Source organism: Eulemur rufifrons, chromosome 1 (genome assembly GCF_041146395.1).
Source record: "Eulemur rufifrons isolate Redbay chromosome 1, OSU_ERuf_1, whole genome shotgun sequence".
Classification (NCBI taxonomy): Eukaryota; Metazoa; Chordata; class Mammalia; order Primates; family Lemuridae; genus Eulemur; species Eulemur rufifrons.
In genome coordinates this window covers 6,800,921-6,816,548 of record NC_090983.1, presented here as the reverse complement: position 1 = coordinate 6,816,548, position 15,628 = coordinate 6,800,921, and the positions used below count along the sequence as shown (strand labels likewise).

At 35.8% G+C, this 15,628-nt stretch overlaps 1 protein-coding gene across 1 annotated transcript in view; it reads left to right on the top strand.

Moving 5' to 3' along the window:
• GIGYF2 (GRB10 interacting GYF protein 2) overlaps window positions 1-15,628 on the top strand; it is a 125,536-nt gene that overhangs the window by 23,128 nt on the left and 86,780 nt on the right. Inside the window, exons 3-6 of the mRNA XM_069469308.1 lie at window positions 1,034-1,117; window positions 7,983-8,112; window positions 9,443-9,538; window positions 15,503-15,614. Of these exons, the coding sequence (XP_069325409.1) occupies window positions 1,077-1,117; window positions 7,983-8,112; window positions 9,443-9,538; window positions 15,503-15,614 (379 nt within the window). The 5' untranslated portion in view covers window positions 1,034-1,076. The remainder of the gene's footprint in view (window positions 1-1,033; window positions 1,118-7,982; window positions 8,113-9,442; window positions 9,539-15,502; window positions 15,615-15,628) is intronic.

The following is a 15,628-nucleotide window of genomic DNA, read 5'->3' as shown; positions in this document are numbered from 1 at the left end:
ATACCAATTTGATGTTGAGTACATGTAGAGCTTATTTTTTCATTTTGTGATACTTCACTTAGTAGAATGGGCTCTAGCTCTATCCAGTATGATACAAGAGGTGCTGTATCTCCATTGTTTTTTGTGGCTGATCATATCTTAAATTGCTTTTGAAATTTCACTTATTAAATTTATTAGCTCATCATTTTGGCTTGACAATCCAGGTGTGTAGTGTTAGCAAAAGTGGGGAGACTTGTGGCAGAAGCTGTAAGATAGGTAAGGGGAGACCTTATTTCAAAGTGGTGGGGGAGCCATGTAAGAGTAGTAGAAACTAAACTGTAAATATATTGCCTTTCATTCACTCCTCATTGCTCCAGGGCCAAAGGAGAATATCCTTAATTTGGTCCTCGGTGCCCTGCATTGTTTGCTCTCACCTGTCTTGCCAGCTTTACCTTATGCTGTGCCTCCTTTCCCCAGGTAAACATAAAAATATGGGGAGTTGGAATGTTAGGGTTGATTTATTCACTTCACTTTGCCTGTTGTAGTATTGTTATAAATAGGAATTCAGCAATCTCATTCTTGTGACTCCAGTTGAGAGGAGCATGAGTAAAACACAGTCAGTAGGCCGGGCACGGTGGCTCACGCCTGTCATCCTAGCACTCTGGGAGGCCGAGGCGGGCGGATCATTTGAGCTCAGGAGTTCGAGACCAGCCTGAGCAAGAGCGAGACCTTGTCTCTACTAAAAAAATAGAAAGTAGTTAGCTGAACAACTAAAAATATATAGAAAAAATTAGCCGGGCATGGTGGTGCATGCCTGTAGTCCCAGCTACTTGGGAGGCTGAGGCAGGAGGATCACTTGAGCCCAGGAGTTTGAGGTTGTTGTGAGCTAGGCTGATGCCATGGCACTCTAGCCTGGGCAACAGAGTGAGACTCTGTCTCAAAACAACAACAACAACAACAACAAAAAAACCCCCAGTCAGTAGCTATGCTTCCTGAACTGGAATTCAGCATTTAATCTTGACTAATTGTATGGAGATATTTTCCTCTTTCACAGGTTTCTCCACGTATAAAAACCTATTATAAAAATACGGAAAAGAATGGCAGCGGAAACGCAGACACTGAACTTTGGGCCTGAATGGTGAGTTTTAAAAATCTCATCCTTTTCAGTATTGGATGACTAATACAGTAAGATATTTCACAGATCCTGGGTGATTTGTAAATGTGCATGTTTTGAGACTTTTTTCTTGATGTGCCTAGCTGAAAACAATGTCCTAGCCCAGGAGTAAATTACATTTGGCAAATGACTGCATTCTGTACTTTATTAAAATTTTTTTCTGATTATGTAAGGATACTGGAATTAAAACTCCCCACAGTCCACTACCCTTGAAAATTTACTTTTTGTTTGAGCCCTTGTCTGGGTGCATATACAATTTTCTGTAAGTATAATTGTAACATTTTTATGTCTGTATATTTTCTGCTGTGTTGTTTTGTAATTCGTATTCATAGATTCATTTGAAAAATAATTTTTATTGAAATATTTGAATTTTATTTTATTGATGGGCCAGGCAGGTGGTCCAGAATTATACTGGCTGCTAGTGGTAGTCCATCTAAGATTGAGTTAGCATTGGCTATAATAACAATTAATTGACCTTTGAGTCTCCTACAGATGTGTTTGCACCCTGAATATAGAATTCTTGTGGAATTTTGGGATCCATCACATTGTAGTGTGACTCCCTCCCTTTCTTCCTTTTCCCCAAAGTTGGTGATTGATGATCCTCTCTTTGTTGGCATTAATAATAATAATTACTTTTTCCATTGAAACTTTGGTAATGTCAGAGGCAGTATCTAAGTAGATAGGTTGGATTCTTGTCTCAGACATTTTGATTGTTTGGGAGGTGGTCTGAAAGATGATGAAGACTTCCTGTAATGTAACTTCCTATTCAAAGATTCTTACTAACTTACCATATTATAAACATTTCTTTTTGTATGTAATTACTGAATTTTCTTAACCTTTATAACTAGCGTTTGGAGACTGGGGAGAAACCAGTATTTGAAGTTCTAAGAACTGGTATAATGCCTATACTCTGAGACTTTATTTCAAGAATGCTGACTTAAATAATGCTGTATTTGTTTTAGTTATTATTTTAGATTTTAAAAATGATTTTTTAGCTGGTCACAGTGGCTCACGAGTATAATCCCAGCACTTTGGGAGGCTGAGACAGAAGGCTTAAAGCTAGCAGTTTGAGATCAGTCTGAGCAACATAGCTAGACCGTATCCTATAAAAAATTAAAAAAATCAGCCAGATGTGGTGGCGTACACCTGTATAGTCCGAGCTACGTGGAGGCTGAGGCGGGAGGATTGCTTGAGGCCAGGAGTTTGAGCTTGTATGAACTATGATGATGCCACTGCACTCTAGCCTAGGCAACAGAGTGAGATCTTGTATCCAAAAAAAAAAAAGGAAGATTTTTAAAATTATGAAATCAGTATATGTTTCTAGAAAAATAAGAAAGTACAAGTAAGCTAGAAGAAGATATAATCACCATAATTTCACCATCCATGGTAACCACTGTAAATGTTTTGGTGTATCTTTCCAGGTGGTTTTATGTATGCTTATTTGTGTATATTTCTGTTTATTTTCTGAAAAATTGGATCATGCTGTACATTCAATTTTGTAACCTGCTTTTAAAAAATAATGAAATCAAAAACTACTTTTTTATTAATAAATATTTTCTGTTCTATTAAATGGTTGCATTGTATGGATTTACCATCATTTATTTAACTAATCTTCTAGATGTAGCGTATAGAGGTTCTCAGTTTTTCTGTTTTTCTTTTGGAGACAGAGTCTCACTCTGTTGCCCTAGGTAAAATGCTGTGGCATCAACCTAGCTCACAGCAACCTCAAACTCCTGGGCTCAAGCAATCCTCCTGCCTCAGGCTCCCCAGTAGCTGGGACTATAGGTGCATGCCACCACGCCTGGCTGATTTTTTTGTTTTTAGTAGAGACGGGGTCTCGCTCTTGCTCAGGCTGGTCTTGAACTCCTGAGCTCCCTGAGTTCAAGCGATCCTCCCTCCTCGGCCTCTGAGAGTGCTAGGATTACAGGCACGAGCCACCACACCTGGCCCTCAGTTTTTCATTATTATAAAAATATTTTTAATTAACATTCTTGTACTTAAATCATTATTCATATCTTATTAACTTCTTTTACTAGGTGGATTTAAATTTATATAGCTCACTTTGTAAACCCACTTTGTAAATACTTTGTGTACAGCTCTTCTGCGTCTATCTAGAGTTTGTAACCGCTTCTTTTTTGTATTTACATGCACTTATATCTCTTTCTTTGTAGAAACATGATTAAAATCATCAGCTAATTTTTTTTTTCAGCATCCTTTTGTTAATAAGTAACAAAAAGAAATAACCAGGAATTTGGCAGTAACATAAGGGAAAAAAAAACTGGTGACATTCTAGAGTCAATACACATTTAGCTTGATGCTTTACATCCATCATGCATGGATTGACAAACTATGGCATGTGGGATTGTAAAGTTTTTGTAAGTAAAGTTTTATTGAAAGACAGCCACACACATTTATTTTCTTATTATCTGACTGCTTGCTTGTTATAATGGCAGGTTACATCAGAGGCTGTCTGGTTTCCAGAGCCTAAATATTTACTCTCTGGCCCTTTACAGAAAAGGTTTGCTGGCCCCAGCTCTACACCGTGAATTCCCAAACAAAGTCATCTCAGTGTGTCATTGACTCAGTCTGTCAGTGGCGTCTTACACACCCTTCTTTATATTGATACTCCGGAGTTTTGTTTGATGATGTTTTTTTTTTGATCAGCCCAGTGTTTCATACAAAATTTGAATTGAGGTAGCTTTAGCAGAGGGTAGTCACCATTCCCATCCTTAGGCAGTCTTTACCTAATTGTTAGCTCTATTACCCTGTAGGCATTAGAGCTTAGGAGATTTCCCTTAGTCATCTCAAATGCTGATAAACTGAGGAATGGAGGTCTAAATAGGCACACTGCCTTATTTATACTATCTATCAGAATTCCTTCTGGCAAAGGGAGTATGTGAGGCCATTAAGCAACCCAGGTAATCCTGAATCATAAAGTTGCAGTTTGAATGAGACTGCTGCCATGTTTTTCTGCATGTAGCATTACCTTCATTGTGAAACTTGAGGTAGGGAGTTGTATGCAGAATTCTTGAGAATCAAGATTTAGAGTGATAACATTGAATCAGTGTGTAACTGTAAACCAAACACTTAGTGACATTCTGTTTACTAAGGTCATCATTTTTGTAATGAATAATATAAAACATAATGTTCAATAAGAGACACATATAATGAAGAGATTTATTTGTATCTGGCAGCAGGTGTAGAGATGGGAGTGCTTGAAATTTGTGTTATGGACAGACCATGAAGGGCTATAAGCTTAAACTTTTTAAGGTCTGTGGAATCAGTAGGTCTTAGACTATTTTTATATTTAGAATAGAGAAGTGTATTACAAAATCACCAAAGCAATTAAAAAGGGTGTGATACAGTTAATGTAGAAGTAAATTATTTTTAGGTTAATTAATCATCTTCCAGTCTCCTAAGTGGGCGAAGAATTCTATTTACTTGCCGCTAACCCTTTTGTAAAGTGAAGTGCAAAGTGTGAATTAAGCCCCGCAGTTATTTCTTATAAAAATCTAATATAGATTTTTAAAAGCTGTTCTATAATTAATAATATAGGTAGCCCTCTGCCAAAGTTACCTTAATTCAAATTTTGGATAAAACATTGGGCCGAACAAACAAAACACTATCAAACAAAACTTCAGAGTACCAATATAAAAACCTTTCCTGATCCCCCTACTCCTTACTCCCTACCTCTCTTCTTTGCTTAATTTTCCTTCATGGTCTATATCAAAATGTAACATGCCAAATATTTTATGTACTTATTTTCTTTATTCTTTTTTTTTTTGGAGACAGAGTCTCACTCTGTTGCCCCGGGATAGACTGTAGTGGTGTCATTGTAGGTCACTGCAACCTCAAACTCTTAGGCTTAAGCGATCCTCCTGCCTCAGTCTCCCTAGTAGCTGAAACTATAGGTGTGCACCATGACACCCGGCTAGTTTTTCTGTTTTTAGTAGAGACAGGGTCTCGCTTTTGCTTAGGCTGTGCGCGCGCTCTCTCTCTCTCTCTCTTTTTTTTTTTTTGAGACAGAGTCTCACTCTGTTGCCCGGGCTAGAGTGCCGTGGCATCAGCCCAGCTCACAGCAACCTCAAACTACTGGGCTCAAGCTGTTCTCTTGCCTTGGCCTCCCAGAGTGCTAGGATTACAGGCATGAGCCATCGCGCCCAGCCTGCTCAGGTTGGTCTCAAACTCCTGAGCTCAAGCAGACCTCCTGCCTTGGCTTTCCACGATGTGAGCCACTGAGCTTGGCCCCTTTTTTTTTCCTTTCTATTTTTAGTAGAGATGAGGTCTTGCTCTTGGTTAGGCTGGTCTCGAACTCCTGAGCTGAAGCCATCCTCCTGCCTCAGTTTCCCAGAATGCTAGGATTACAGGCGTGAGCCACCTCACCTGGCCTAAATAGTTTTATTTCTATCACTGATCATTTTCTTTGGATTAATTTCTTGGAAGTGGAATTATTAAATCAAAAGTTTTATTTTTAATGCTTTGGTTGATACATGGACAGATGGAACCACCAGCAGGATTTTATGAATTTAATTCTCATCTTCTGTGTGTTTACTTCACCCTTAACGAAACAATAAGTGCTATCTTGATAAAAAGTTTTTTCATGCTAAATCCCTTAGATTCATGTCTTTTACAAGTTTTTTGTGGTTAGTCCCAATAACAAAATAAACACGCTCATTCCAGAAAATCTGGAGGTAACAATGGTACAAAAGGAAAATAAAAAAGATCTAAGTTACGCTTAATTCTACAGCCCAAAGAACCTTTGCTAATGTTTGGTTTGTATTCTACTATTCTTTTTACTTTGCAAATGTATACTTCAAGACATTTTAATCTTTTTTTGTTTTTTGTTAAATTACTTCTAAGAATAAGACATTTCAAAAACTATACTCGTTTTATTTGTCGATTTAAAAATATTTGAGGATCAAAAAAATCTTAGATAAGTCTAGATAAGGACTTCATTGTAGGGAGAATAATTGTAGCCAGTTAGCTGGCTTTATGGGAAAGGAGCCAAGGAAGCTCCTTTGGGTTTTCCTCTATTGCATCTCCATGATCTTAAGGAAGTTTTCCCAGGTTTTTGCTTGCAAAAAAGAGGGAGATACTTCTGTTTTCCCCAGAGTGCTTTGTTTATACAATAGTTATGACTTTGTGGTGTATCTCTTTATATATTGATACATATTTGCCTTACTCAGGAAAGAACTAATTCTGTGAAGAAAGGCACTGTATTTTTTGGGTAAGCCCATTGTTTAGGCTAGTGCACGCTGGACATTGGCACTTAATAAATGTTTGTTGAATGAAGGCATTCAGGTCTTATGGGGATAAGAAGGCAATGCAAACCTGAGACTGCTAATTTACTATCCAAAAATCTTTATGGAATTATGGGAAAAAATGAGAGAAGTTCTGGAGGATGGAATGGGTTAATATTCCCAGTTTTCCAAAAGGGTAAAAGATGTCTATGGGAACTGAAAGGATAGTAAACTAGATGTTAGCCAGGAGTGTATTTAGAAGAGAATATTAACATTTGTTCAGAAAGCATTTACCAAGTACCTGCCATGTTCTGTCTTGTATTAGGTGCTTAAGGCAATGAGGATAAAAAGACCTGGCATCTATTTTTGAATTTAGTTGGAATCTGACACTAAATAATCTCACTATAATGTCATAATGCTGTAAAGGGATTATAATGGGAGCACAGGATATTTAGGTGCCTGTTTGATTTTCCACTTAGTTGTCTTATAAGCATCTCATACTCCACACTTTCCAAAACTGATCTCATGAGTTAGTTTGCCCTTTTATATTTCTTCTTCATTGTCATCATCTTCTTCTTCATTGTCTTTTTTTTTTTTTTTTTTTTTTTATGAGACAGAGTCTTGCTTTGTTGTTCAGGCTGGAGTGCAGTGGTGCAGTCATAGCTCACTGTAACTCCTGGGATCAAGGGATCCTCCTGCCTCAGCCTCCTGAGTGGCTGGAACTACAGACAAGCGCCACCACGCCTGGCTAATTTTTTATAATTCTAGTAGAGACAGGGTCTTGCTCTTGCTCAGACTGGTCTCAAACTCCTGAGCTCAAGCAATCCTCCCACCTTAGCCTCCCATAAAGCTGCCTTTCTTTGTACTTGACTTATCTTTAAACATGTAACCTTATCAATTCCCTGTTTGTTTCTAGCTTTTGCTGCATTCTGTATGTGCCTTGAAACAGTATAAACTTATTTGTAGGTCTATACATTTTATAGATATAAAATAAAGTTATATCTTTACTATAAAAAAAGTTATCTTTACTATAAGCTGTTTTCTTTTGGATACCATACTTTATTAAATATTTTACCTTTTCCAAATTGCCAAATAGATATGAAATAATTAGCTGTTATCAAATCATTGTTTGAAGTGGTTGTTCCAATATATTAATATAGTGTCACAAACACTGAGAGTTTCCTTTGTTTTACATGCTTACCAATACCTGGTATTATCAGATTGACTAATTTTCATGATTCTAATGGGCGTAAGGTGGTATCTCACTTTTGTTTTAATCATATGTGACTTTTATAATTGGGAAAAATGTATCCCCTCACCCCATCCCCCAAACTTCTCAGGGACATACCATGATACCTTTTAAGTAAGGAATTGCCACATGTTATTGCCCAATGAACTGCTTTCTTAGTGTGCTATGACAAAATGTATTAAACCTAATGTCTTTGATACCTTGAGATAATGGGATTTCTTTCTGCTTTTCTAAAGAAGTAAAATGAAATTTTTTTACAGTATATAATATAAAATAAAATGTCCATAGTGCCAGAATATTTGGCACTTCATTTTATATTCTCTGTCTTTCCTTATTCTAGGCTCCGAGCTTTGTCCAGCGGTGGTAGTATTACTTCCCCGCCTCTTTCTCCAGCATTGCCAAAGTATAAATTAGCAGATTATCGTTACGGCAGAGAAGAAATGTTAGCGCTTTTCCTTAAAGACAACAAGGTAAGAAAGTAGGAAAAGAGTTTAAAATTATGAATGAGACTCTGGGGTATGTACAGCCACGTAATGATATATGAAAAATAATATTATTCCACTAATATATTGACCCATGTCTTTTTTCTCCACCTTACCATTTTCCTGGTTTGAAACCTTCAGTAGTTAACAGAGGATCTCTTTTAAAGAACACTCTATTTTTATAGAAGATCTAAACTTTTGTTATAGGAGTAGGCAGCTTCATGGAAACAGGAAAACCTAGTTAGCACTTACTGTCTTCTCAGGCTAATTTCTTCTTCACCACCATTTCATGTCTATTTCTGTCCAGTTTGATGGCTGGGAAATGAAGAATTTCTCCCTTCTGTTTATTGTACCTCTTCTCATACTTTCCAGTTAGAAGTAAGGAGTGAGAGGAGGAGCACCTTCTCTTGTTCTTTCCCTTTTTGAGTTAAATATAAAATTTTTAGCGGAGAGAGAATCATAAAATATAACACCATGTTTGTGTCACTTAAAAGTGATCAAAACAGAGACAGTATAAAGTAGACTTTTATTATCTGACTAGTGAGAAATAATATTTTGTAGTTTTTCAATATATTTTTAATTTTTTTTTTTTTTTGAGACAGAGTCTCACTCTGTTGCCCGGGCTAGAGTGAGTGCCGTGGCGTCAGTCTAGCTCACAGCAACCTCAAACTCCTGGGCTTAAGCAATCCTACTGCCTCAGCCTCCCGAGTAGCTGGGACTACAGGCATGCGCCACCATGCCCGGCTAATTTTTTTGTATATATATATTTTAGTTGTCCATATAATGTCTTTCTATTTTTAGTAGAGACGGGGTCTCACTCTTGCTCAGGCTGGTCTCGAACTCCTGACCTCGAGCGATCCACCCGCCTCGGCCTCCCAGAGTGCTAGGATTACAGGCGTGAGCCACCGCGCCCGGCCAATATATTTTTTTTTTTTTTTAATTTTTTAATTAAGAGTATCAAATTTAAAGCTGGTCGCTAAGGACAAATACAGTTGTTTTTAAAAACTCTCCTTACCATCTTCTGCTTGTGTTAAATGTGGAGATTTTTACTCCTCTACTCTGTGCTCTGAAATACCAGAGTTAGTGCCAAATCCAAAAGCAATGATTTTTGTAAGAGGACAGGAAAGGTGACTAGGGTTTTTAATATTTGAGTCTCTCAAAATAGATAAGTACTACTGTGGTCAATTATAGCTGAGTAAGCTTTAATTGTATTTATAACAATCAGCAGTAAACAGCAGAAGAGTGTTTTTTCTTGGTTTTATCTTCTTGTAATTGGAAGAACAGCATTAATCTCATAGTCATGTGTTTGGTCCTACAGATACCGTCAGACCTCCTGGATAAAGAATTTCTGCCTATCCTCCAGGAGGAGCCCCTGCCGCCATTGGCCCTTGTACCCTTTACAGAAGAAGAACAGGTTTGTGCCTAGCTCTGAACCTAGCAAACCCTTGTTGCTTCCCACTAAAGCATGAAAATAGGAAGCTGTTACTTAGGCCCTAAGGATTATCCTACGTACTCATAGATCTGCTTCTTTCTTACTATTTCTTGGCATACAAATGCCTTTTCATGGACTAGATTTTGCTTTAGTATCTGAAACAGTTGAGTATTATGTAGAGATAAGGAGATGTTTAAGGACAATGGGAAACATTCTTTAAAATATGATGGAGTAGAGAGGAAGAGTTATTTTTTGGGGTAGTAAGGGGGAAGATCATCTTTGTAGAAAAATGTTTTTTAGAAATAATTGCCAACCTGAACTCTAACCAACTGATTTTACCACTAAAGGAAAATGTAGGTCTTCAGCTGAAAATGTACTTAAAGCTCTCTGTCACCAGCTTTTTTGTGCATGATGTTGTGAGAAAGTAAACTTCTGGTCTGGAAAGTAGCAAATTTTGTGTTGTCCCTATTTATAGTGTACTACATCTTGTGCAAACATAAAAGAGTTTCTGATTTCAAGGAACTTACATGATTGTAGTAAAATAAAATGCAGAAATAAGAGTTTTGTTGGAATGCTGGAATGTCACATTACGTGGAGAATCACCATAACTTTTTTTTTTTGTTTTTAAACAGCTTTATTGATTAGCCAAACATGGTGGCACATGCCTGTAGTCCTAGAAACTCGGGAGGCTGAGGCAGGAGGATTGCTTGAGCCCGGCAGTTGGAGGTTTGCACCACTGCACTCTAGCCTGGGTGACAGAGTGAGGCCATCTCTTAATAAAAACAAACCTATAAAAAACCCGAGCTTTACTGAGACATAATTCACCCATGAAATTCACTCTTTTTAAAGTGTACAGTTCAGTGGTTTGTAGTATATTAACTGAGTTCTACAACCATTACCTATGTCTAATTCCAGAACATACTCATCATTACTTTTTTATGCCAACTCTGGCTATTTTCTCTATATTTTTTCAATGGTTTGTGTGGGGAAGCCACAAATAACTCTCTGTTAGAATTGCATTAAGATCTAAGAAAGTTGTGATATTAATCTTTAGTAATTTTCACCATATTTTCATAATTTTGGTTTTGGTTATGGCTTCTTCTAAATCAGGCGAGTTCCATCTTTATTCATGAACCTGAATATCTTCTAGGGTCATTCTGCTAATGACCCTAGAAGACGCTTTTTCATTGACCAAAAGGTATTTATTATTCTAAAAAATATTTTTATTATGACATATTTCAAATACACAAATATTGAGAACATCATTACAAATACCGGTATATTTACTATTCAAATATATCAAATGTTAAACTTAAGATATATCTGTATGTCTTTTTTGTTTGTTTTGAGAAATCAGATTTCTCATACAGTTCAAACTGCCTGGGTGTACCCCTCCCTTCCTTCTCAGAGATTCTATGAATTGGTTTATTTTTCTTTATGTTTTTATATTTATCTTGCACATTTAAATATCCTGTACCATAAAATAGTTTCATTTTATAGGGTTATAAATTTTATATTGAAGATAGTATACCTTAGTTCGTATTCTGTAGCTTATTTTTGTTTCCTTGTAACATTGATTTTTAGATTTATCTATGGTGATGCATGTAGGTCTAGTTTGTTCGTTGGCTAAGAAAATCCACAATTTTCCCAGTCTTGTTGGATATTTAATTTAGGTTGTTTTCGATTTTTGTTACTACAAATTATGCTGTAGTGAGCACTCATTCTTACAATGTGTGTCGTAAAAGTGGAATCATTGGGATTTGGTTTTCTGCATTTTTTAAAACTTTATTGGGTATTACCAAATTACTTTCTATTGTGGTTTAGAACAATTTGTGCTCCCACAAGCAGTATATAAGAGATCACATTTCTATACCTTTCCAGCTTTTGATTTTTAAATTTTTTCCAAACTGATGGTTGTGTGCCATGGTAATACTGCCCAGTAAAAATATTAGGAAAAAAAAGAAAAAAAAAAACCTGATGGTTGTGATAGTTGTTTTTAATTTGCATTTCCCTAATTACTAGTGAGGTTGAGAATCTTTTCATAAACCTATGGGCCATTATTGATTTCCAATTTGCCTGTGTCTTTTGTCCATTGTTCTGCTGGATTGTCTTATTGATTTTACAATTTTCTTATACATTCCTTAACATCAATAAAATACTAATTTTATTACTACAAAAGTTACTCATATTCATTGCCAAAAATACAGAAAATTGTAAAGAAAAAGCTCACTTAAAAACTTAGCATGTAGAGGTAATTACTTGTTAACTTTAGTCTGTATTATTATAGCCTGTTTTTTTTGTATATCTTTAATTGTCAAAATATGTCAATACAGACTGAATCTAATAGCTTGTTTTAAGGATTATACATCATGACCAAGTGGGATTTATCCCTGGAATGCAAGGGTGGTTCAACATAAAAAAATCTGTGTGTAATATACCATATTAGTAGCACGAAGGAAAAAATCCCCCACCTGATCATGTCAATTGATACAGAAAAAGCATTTGAGAAAATTGAGCACCCTTTCATGATTTGAAAAAACACTCAGCATACTAGATAGGAGTAGAAGGGAGCTTCATCAGTGGATTGAGGGCATTTTTGAAAAACATACAGCTCACATACATCATACTCAGTGATGAATTCTGAAAGCTTTCCCCTAATATCATGAATAAGACAAGGATGCCTGTTCACCATTGCTATCCAACATTGTATTAGAAGTTCTAGCTAGAGCCTTCAGGTGACAAAAAGAAATAAAAGGCATCCAGATTGGAAGGGAAGAAGTAAAACTATCTCTATTTGCAGATGACATGATCTTATATATAGAAAAATCCTAAAGAATCCACAAAAAAAGTACTAGAACTAACAAATTCAGCACGGTTGTAAGTTACAAAATCAACGTGCAAAAATCAGTTGTATTTCTATACACTAGCCATGAAAAAAGAAGATTAAGAAAATTCTATTTACAGTAGCATCAAAATGAATAAAATATTTAAGAGTAAGTTTAACAAAAGAGCTATAAGACTTTTAGACTTAAAACAATAAGACACTGTTGAAAGAAATTTAAAAATACCTAAACAAATGGAAAGGCATTCATGTTCATGGATTGGAAGACTTGATATTGTTAAGATGTTGTACTCCCCAAAGCAATCTATGGTCAGTGCGGGCCCTATCGAAATCCCAGTGGCCTTTTGGGCAGACCTTGACAAGTTGATCCCAAAATTCATGTGGAATTGCAAGGGACCGAGAATAGTCAAAACAATTTTGAAAAAGAAGGACAAAGTTAGAGGACTCACGTTTCCTGGTTTAAAAACTTTTTACAGAGCTATGATAATCCAAACAGTATGGCTTAAAGGTAGACATATAGGTTAATGGAATGTAATTGAATGTCCACAACTAAACCCCAGTTGTTCCATACGGCTAGACTTTCAAGAAGGTGTGAATGAGGATATCTCTTTTGTTTCACTGCTGCCATAACTGCAGTATTTTACCATTGTTTTGGTATGTTTAGTATTTTTATTTTTTTAGTTTTATTTATATATTTTTGAATAAGTAATAAATGGTTTAAAAATAAAAATTTACAGAACAGCATGTAAAAGAAAATCTTCTTTGATCCCTTACCCTAGCTCCTGTCCCCCTTTCCCAAAGGCAGCCAGTGTTAGCAGTTTCTTATGTATTTTTCCAAGTAAATCTATGTTTCCCCCTTTTATATAAGTGGTGGTTTACACTAAACATTGTTCTGTACTTGCAACATTGAGAAACAATTCCATGCAAGTTTGGAAAAAAGTTCTTCCATCGTTTTAGTTTGCATTTCTTTGCTCAGAGAGTGAACGGTTTTTCACATGTTTATTCATCATTTATAATTCTGTTAATTTTTTCCTTGTCTTTATCAGTATTTCTTTTGGGATATTAACTTTTTTCTTGTTGATTTATATTGTTTATATGAGCTTGTTATATTTTAAGGTCATTAGCCATAGTTGTGCCTGGTAAGTTTCCTAAATTTTTAAATTGCATTTATGATTTTAAATATAGAAGCTATTTTTATTAGTACAATATACCAGTTTTGTTCTTTTGTGGTTATTCTTCTAATTTTCTAGCTGTTTAAACATACTTTAAATTTTTCTTAGTTTTTCTTAAGTGATTTCCTATATTTCTTAGAGACTACTAAATGCACCAGAAAGAGAGGATGACTAGTTACCAAAACAGGGTAGACTTTTAGTCAACAAAACGAGTAACTGAATCATCCAGAAATATCTCATAACATTTTAAGGAAATTAGTATGTAGTAAGTAGCTACACAGATCATTTGGAAAATCAAAAATTATTCAATAAATGCTGCTTGAGACCTGTTGTTTAACAGCAGTTAACCAGTGACAATTGGTTATCAATTTAGAGAAGAATAAAATTAGGTATGCACTAACCTACACCCCAAAAATAGTTCTAGAATGACTACAGGAGTAGGTTTTAATTTTGTTTTTATAATGGAAATATTTACCTTAAGGTCTGCATTCTGCAATCACAGGTGCTTAATGCAGGGATTTGGAAGTTTTCACTGTAGCCACAGAAGATCATCGAGTCCATTTTTGAAGGCATTTAAAATGCCTCATTTAGGATTTCCTGATAACTTATTTGGTAGCTTTTGTCATTTATGAAATATGTTGGAGTAGGACAATGCTTAAAGCTGGCAAAAGATTCATCAAAATGTTGATGTCCTTTGGTCAGGTACCCCTTCAAAGATTGTTTGGATCTTCCTAGAGTTTTATATACTTTTTCTTTCAGCACCCTTGTAAGGGAGGTAAATACTTTTGAGAACTTAAAGCAAGCTTCTTGTCTTGCTGCATATCTTAAGTTTCCTAAAGTTACCCGATTTAGGTATTCTATTTTTAAAGTATACTCACACACTCATTCCCCCTGTATGTATGTATAAAATATAACCAGGAAAAAAAAAGGTTTCTTAGAATAAAATCAATGCTCAAAAATTTAGTTGTTCTTTTGGCTTGGCATTTCATTTGAATGTTTATCTCAGTTTGAGAAGCATGATTCTATGCATTGTCTGTAACTATCTGTATATTTCTTTAAATACCCTCTTCACACATACACATAGATGGTAGTATGCTATCTGTGTACACAATTCTACACTTTACTGTTTTTACCTAAGTGTCTGTCTAGGAGGCAAATAGCAAATACTTATTTAGCTTTTAATTAGTATGTGTCGGACACTGTTCTAAGCACTCGAAATTTAATGTGTTGAGTGCTTCCAACGTTCCAGGAGGTAGATAAAAATATCCTTGTCCACGTCATATAGATGAGGAAACTGAGGCCAGAGAAGTTGAGTAAAGGACCAGAAGTCAGTCCCAGGCAGTGTGGCCTGTCCATGCCCCTAACTACATCTGTGCTCTGTGTCCCTGTACATTAGATTGACCATGGGAAATTGCCGTTTTTGTGAATCAGAAATAGTTGAATATTAACAGTTTCATATGGTTCAACCTAAGAAATAGAGTTTCCTCATTTCTTTTAATCAGCTATATGGAATTTCATGTATATATAACCAGAATTTTTAAATTAGCTCCTATCAGTTGAAACTTAGTTTCTATATTTTGCTTTTAGAAACAGTACTGCAGTTAAAATTCTGCTCCTGGATACATACAGCATTTAGTTTGTTTGCTTGTTTAATATTTTCTCATCAAACCTAGCATAGTGTAAGGTAATTGGTTGTTAATTTTGTGGATCTGAAATGTTAAAATTAGAAATTGCAAGCTAAAATCAAGTTTTGGATCATCTCGTGTGTTGTGTGGTTATGGTTTCCTATTGCTAGTAGTGATTAGATGCCAATTTACAGATGCAGTGGGAGGTGGGAAGAAGCAACATGTAGTTTTATCTGTTTTATCCATTTTTTTCTTTCTTTTCTTTTCTCTTTTTTTCTTTCTCTTTTTCTTTTTTTTTTTTTGGCAGAGAAACTTTTCCATGTCTGTAAATAGTGCCGCTGTCTTGCGATTGACAGGACGAGGAGGAGGAGGAACAGTGGTGGGGGCTCCTAGAGGTCGAAGTTCTTCAAGAGGGCGAGGTGAGCTTTCATGT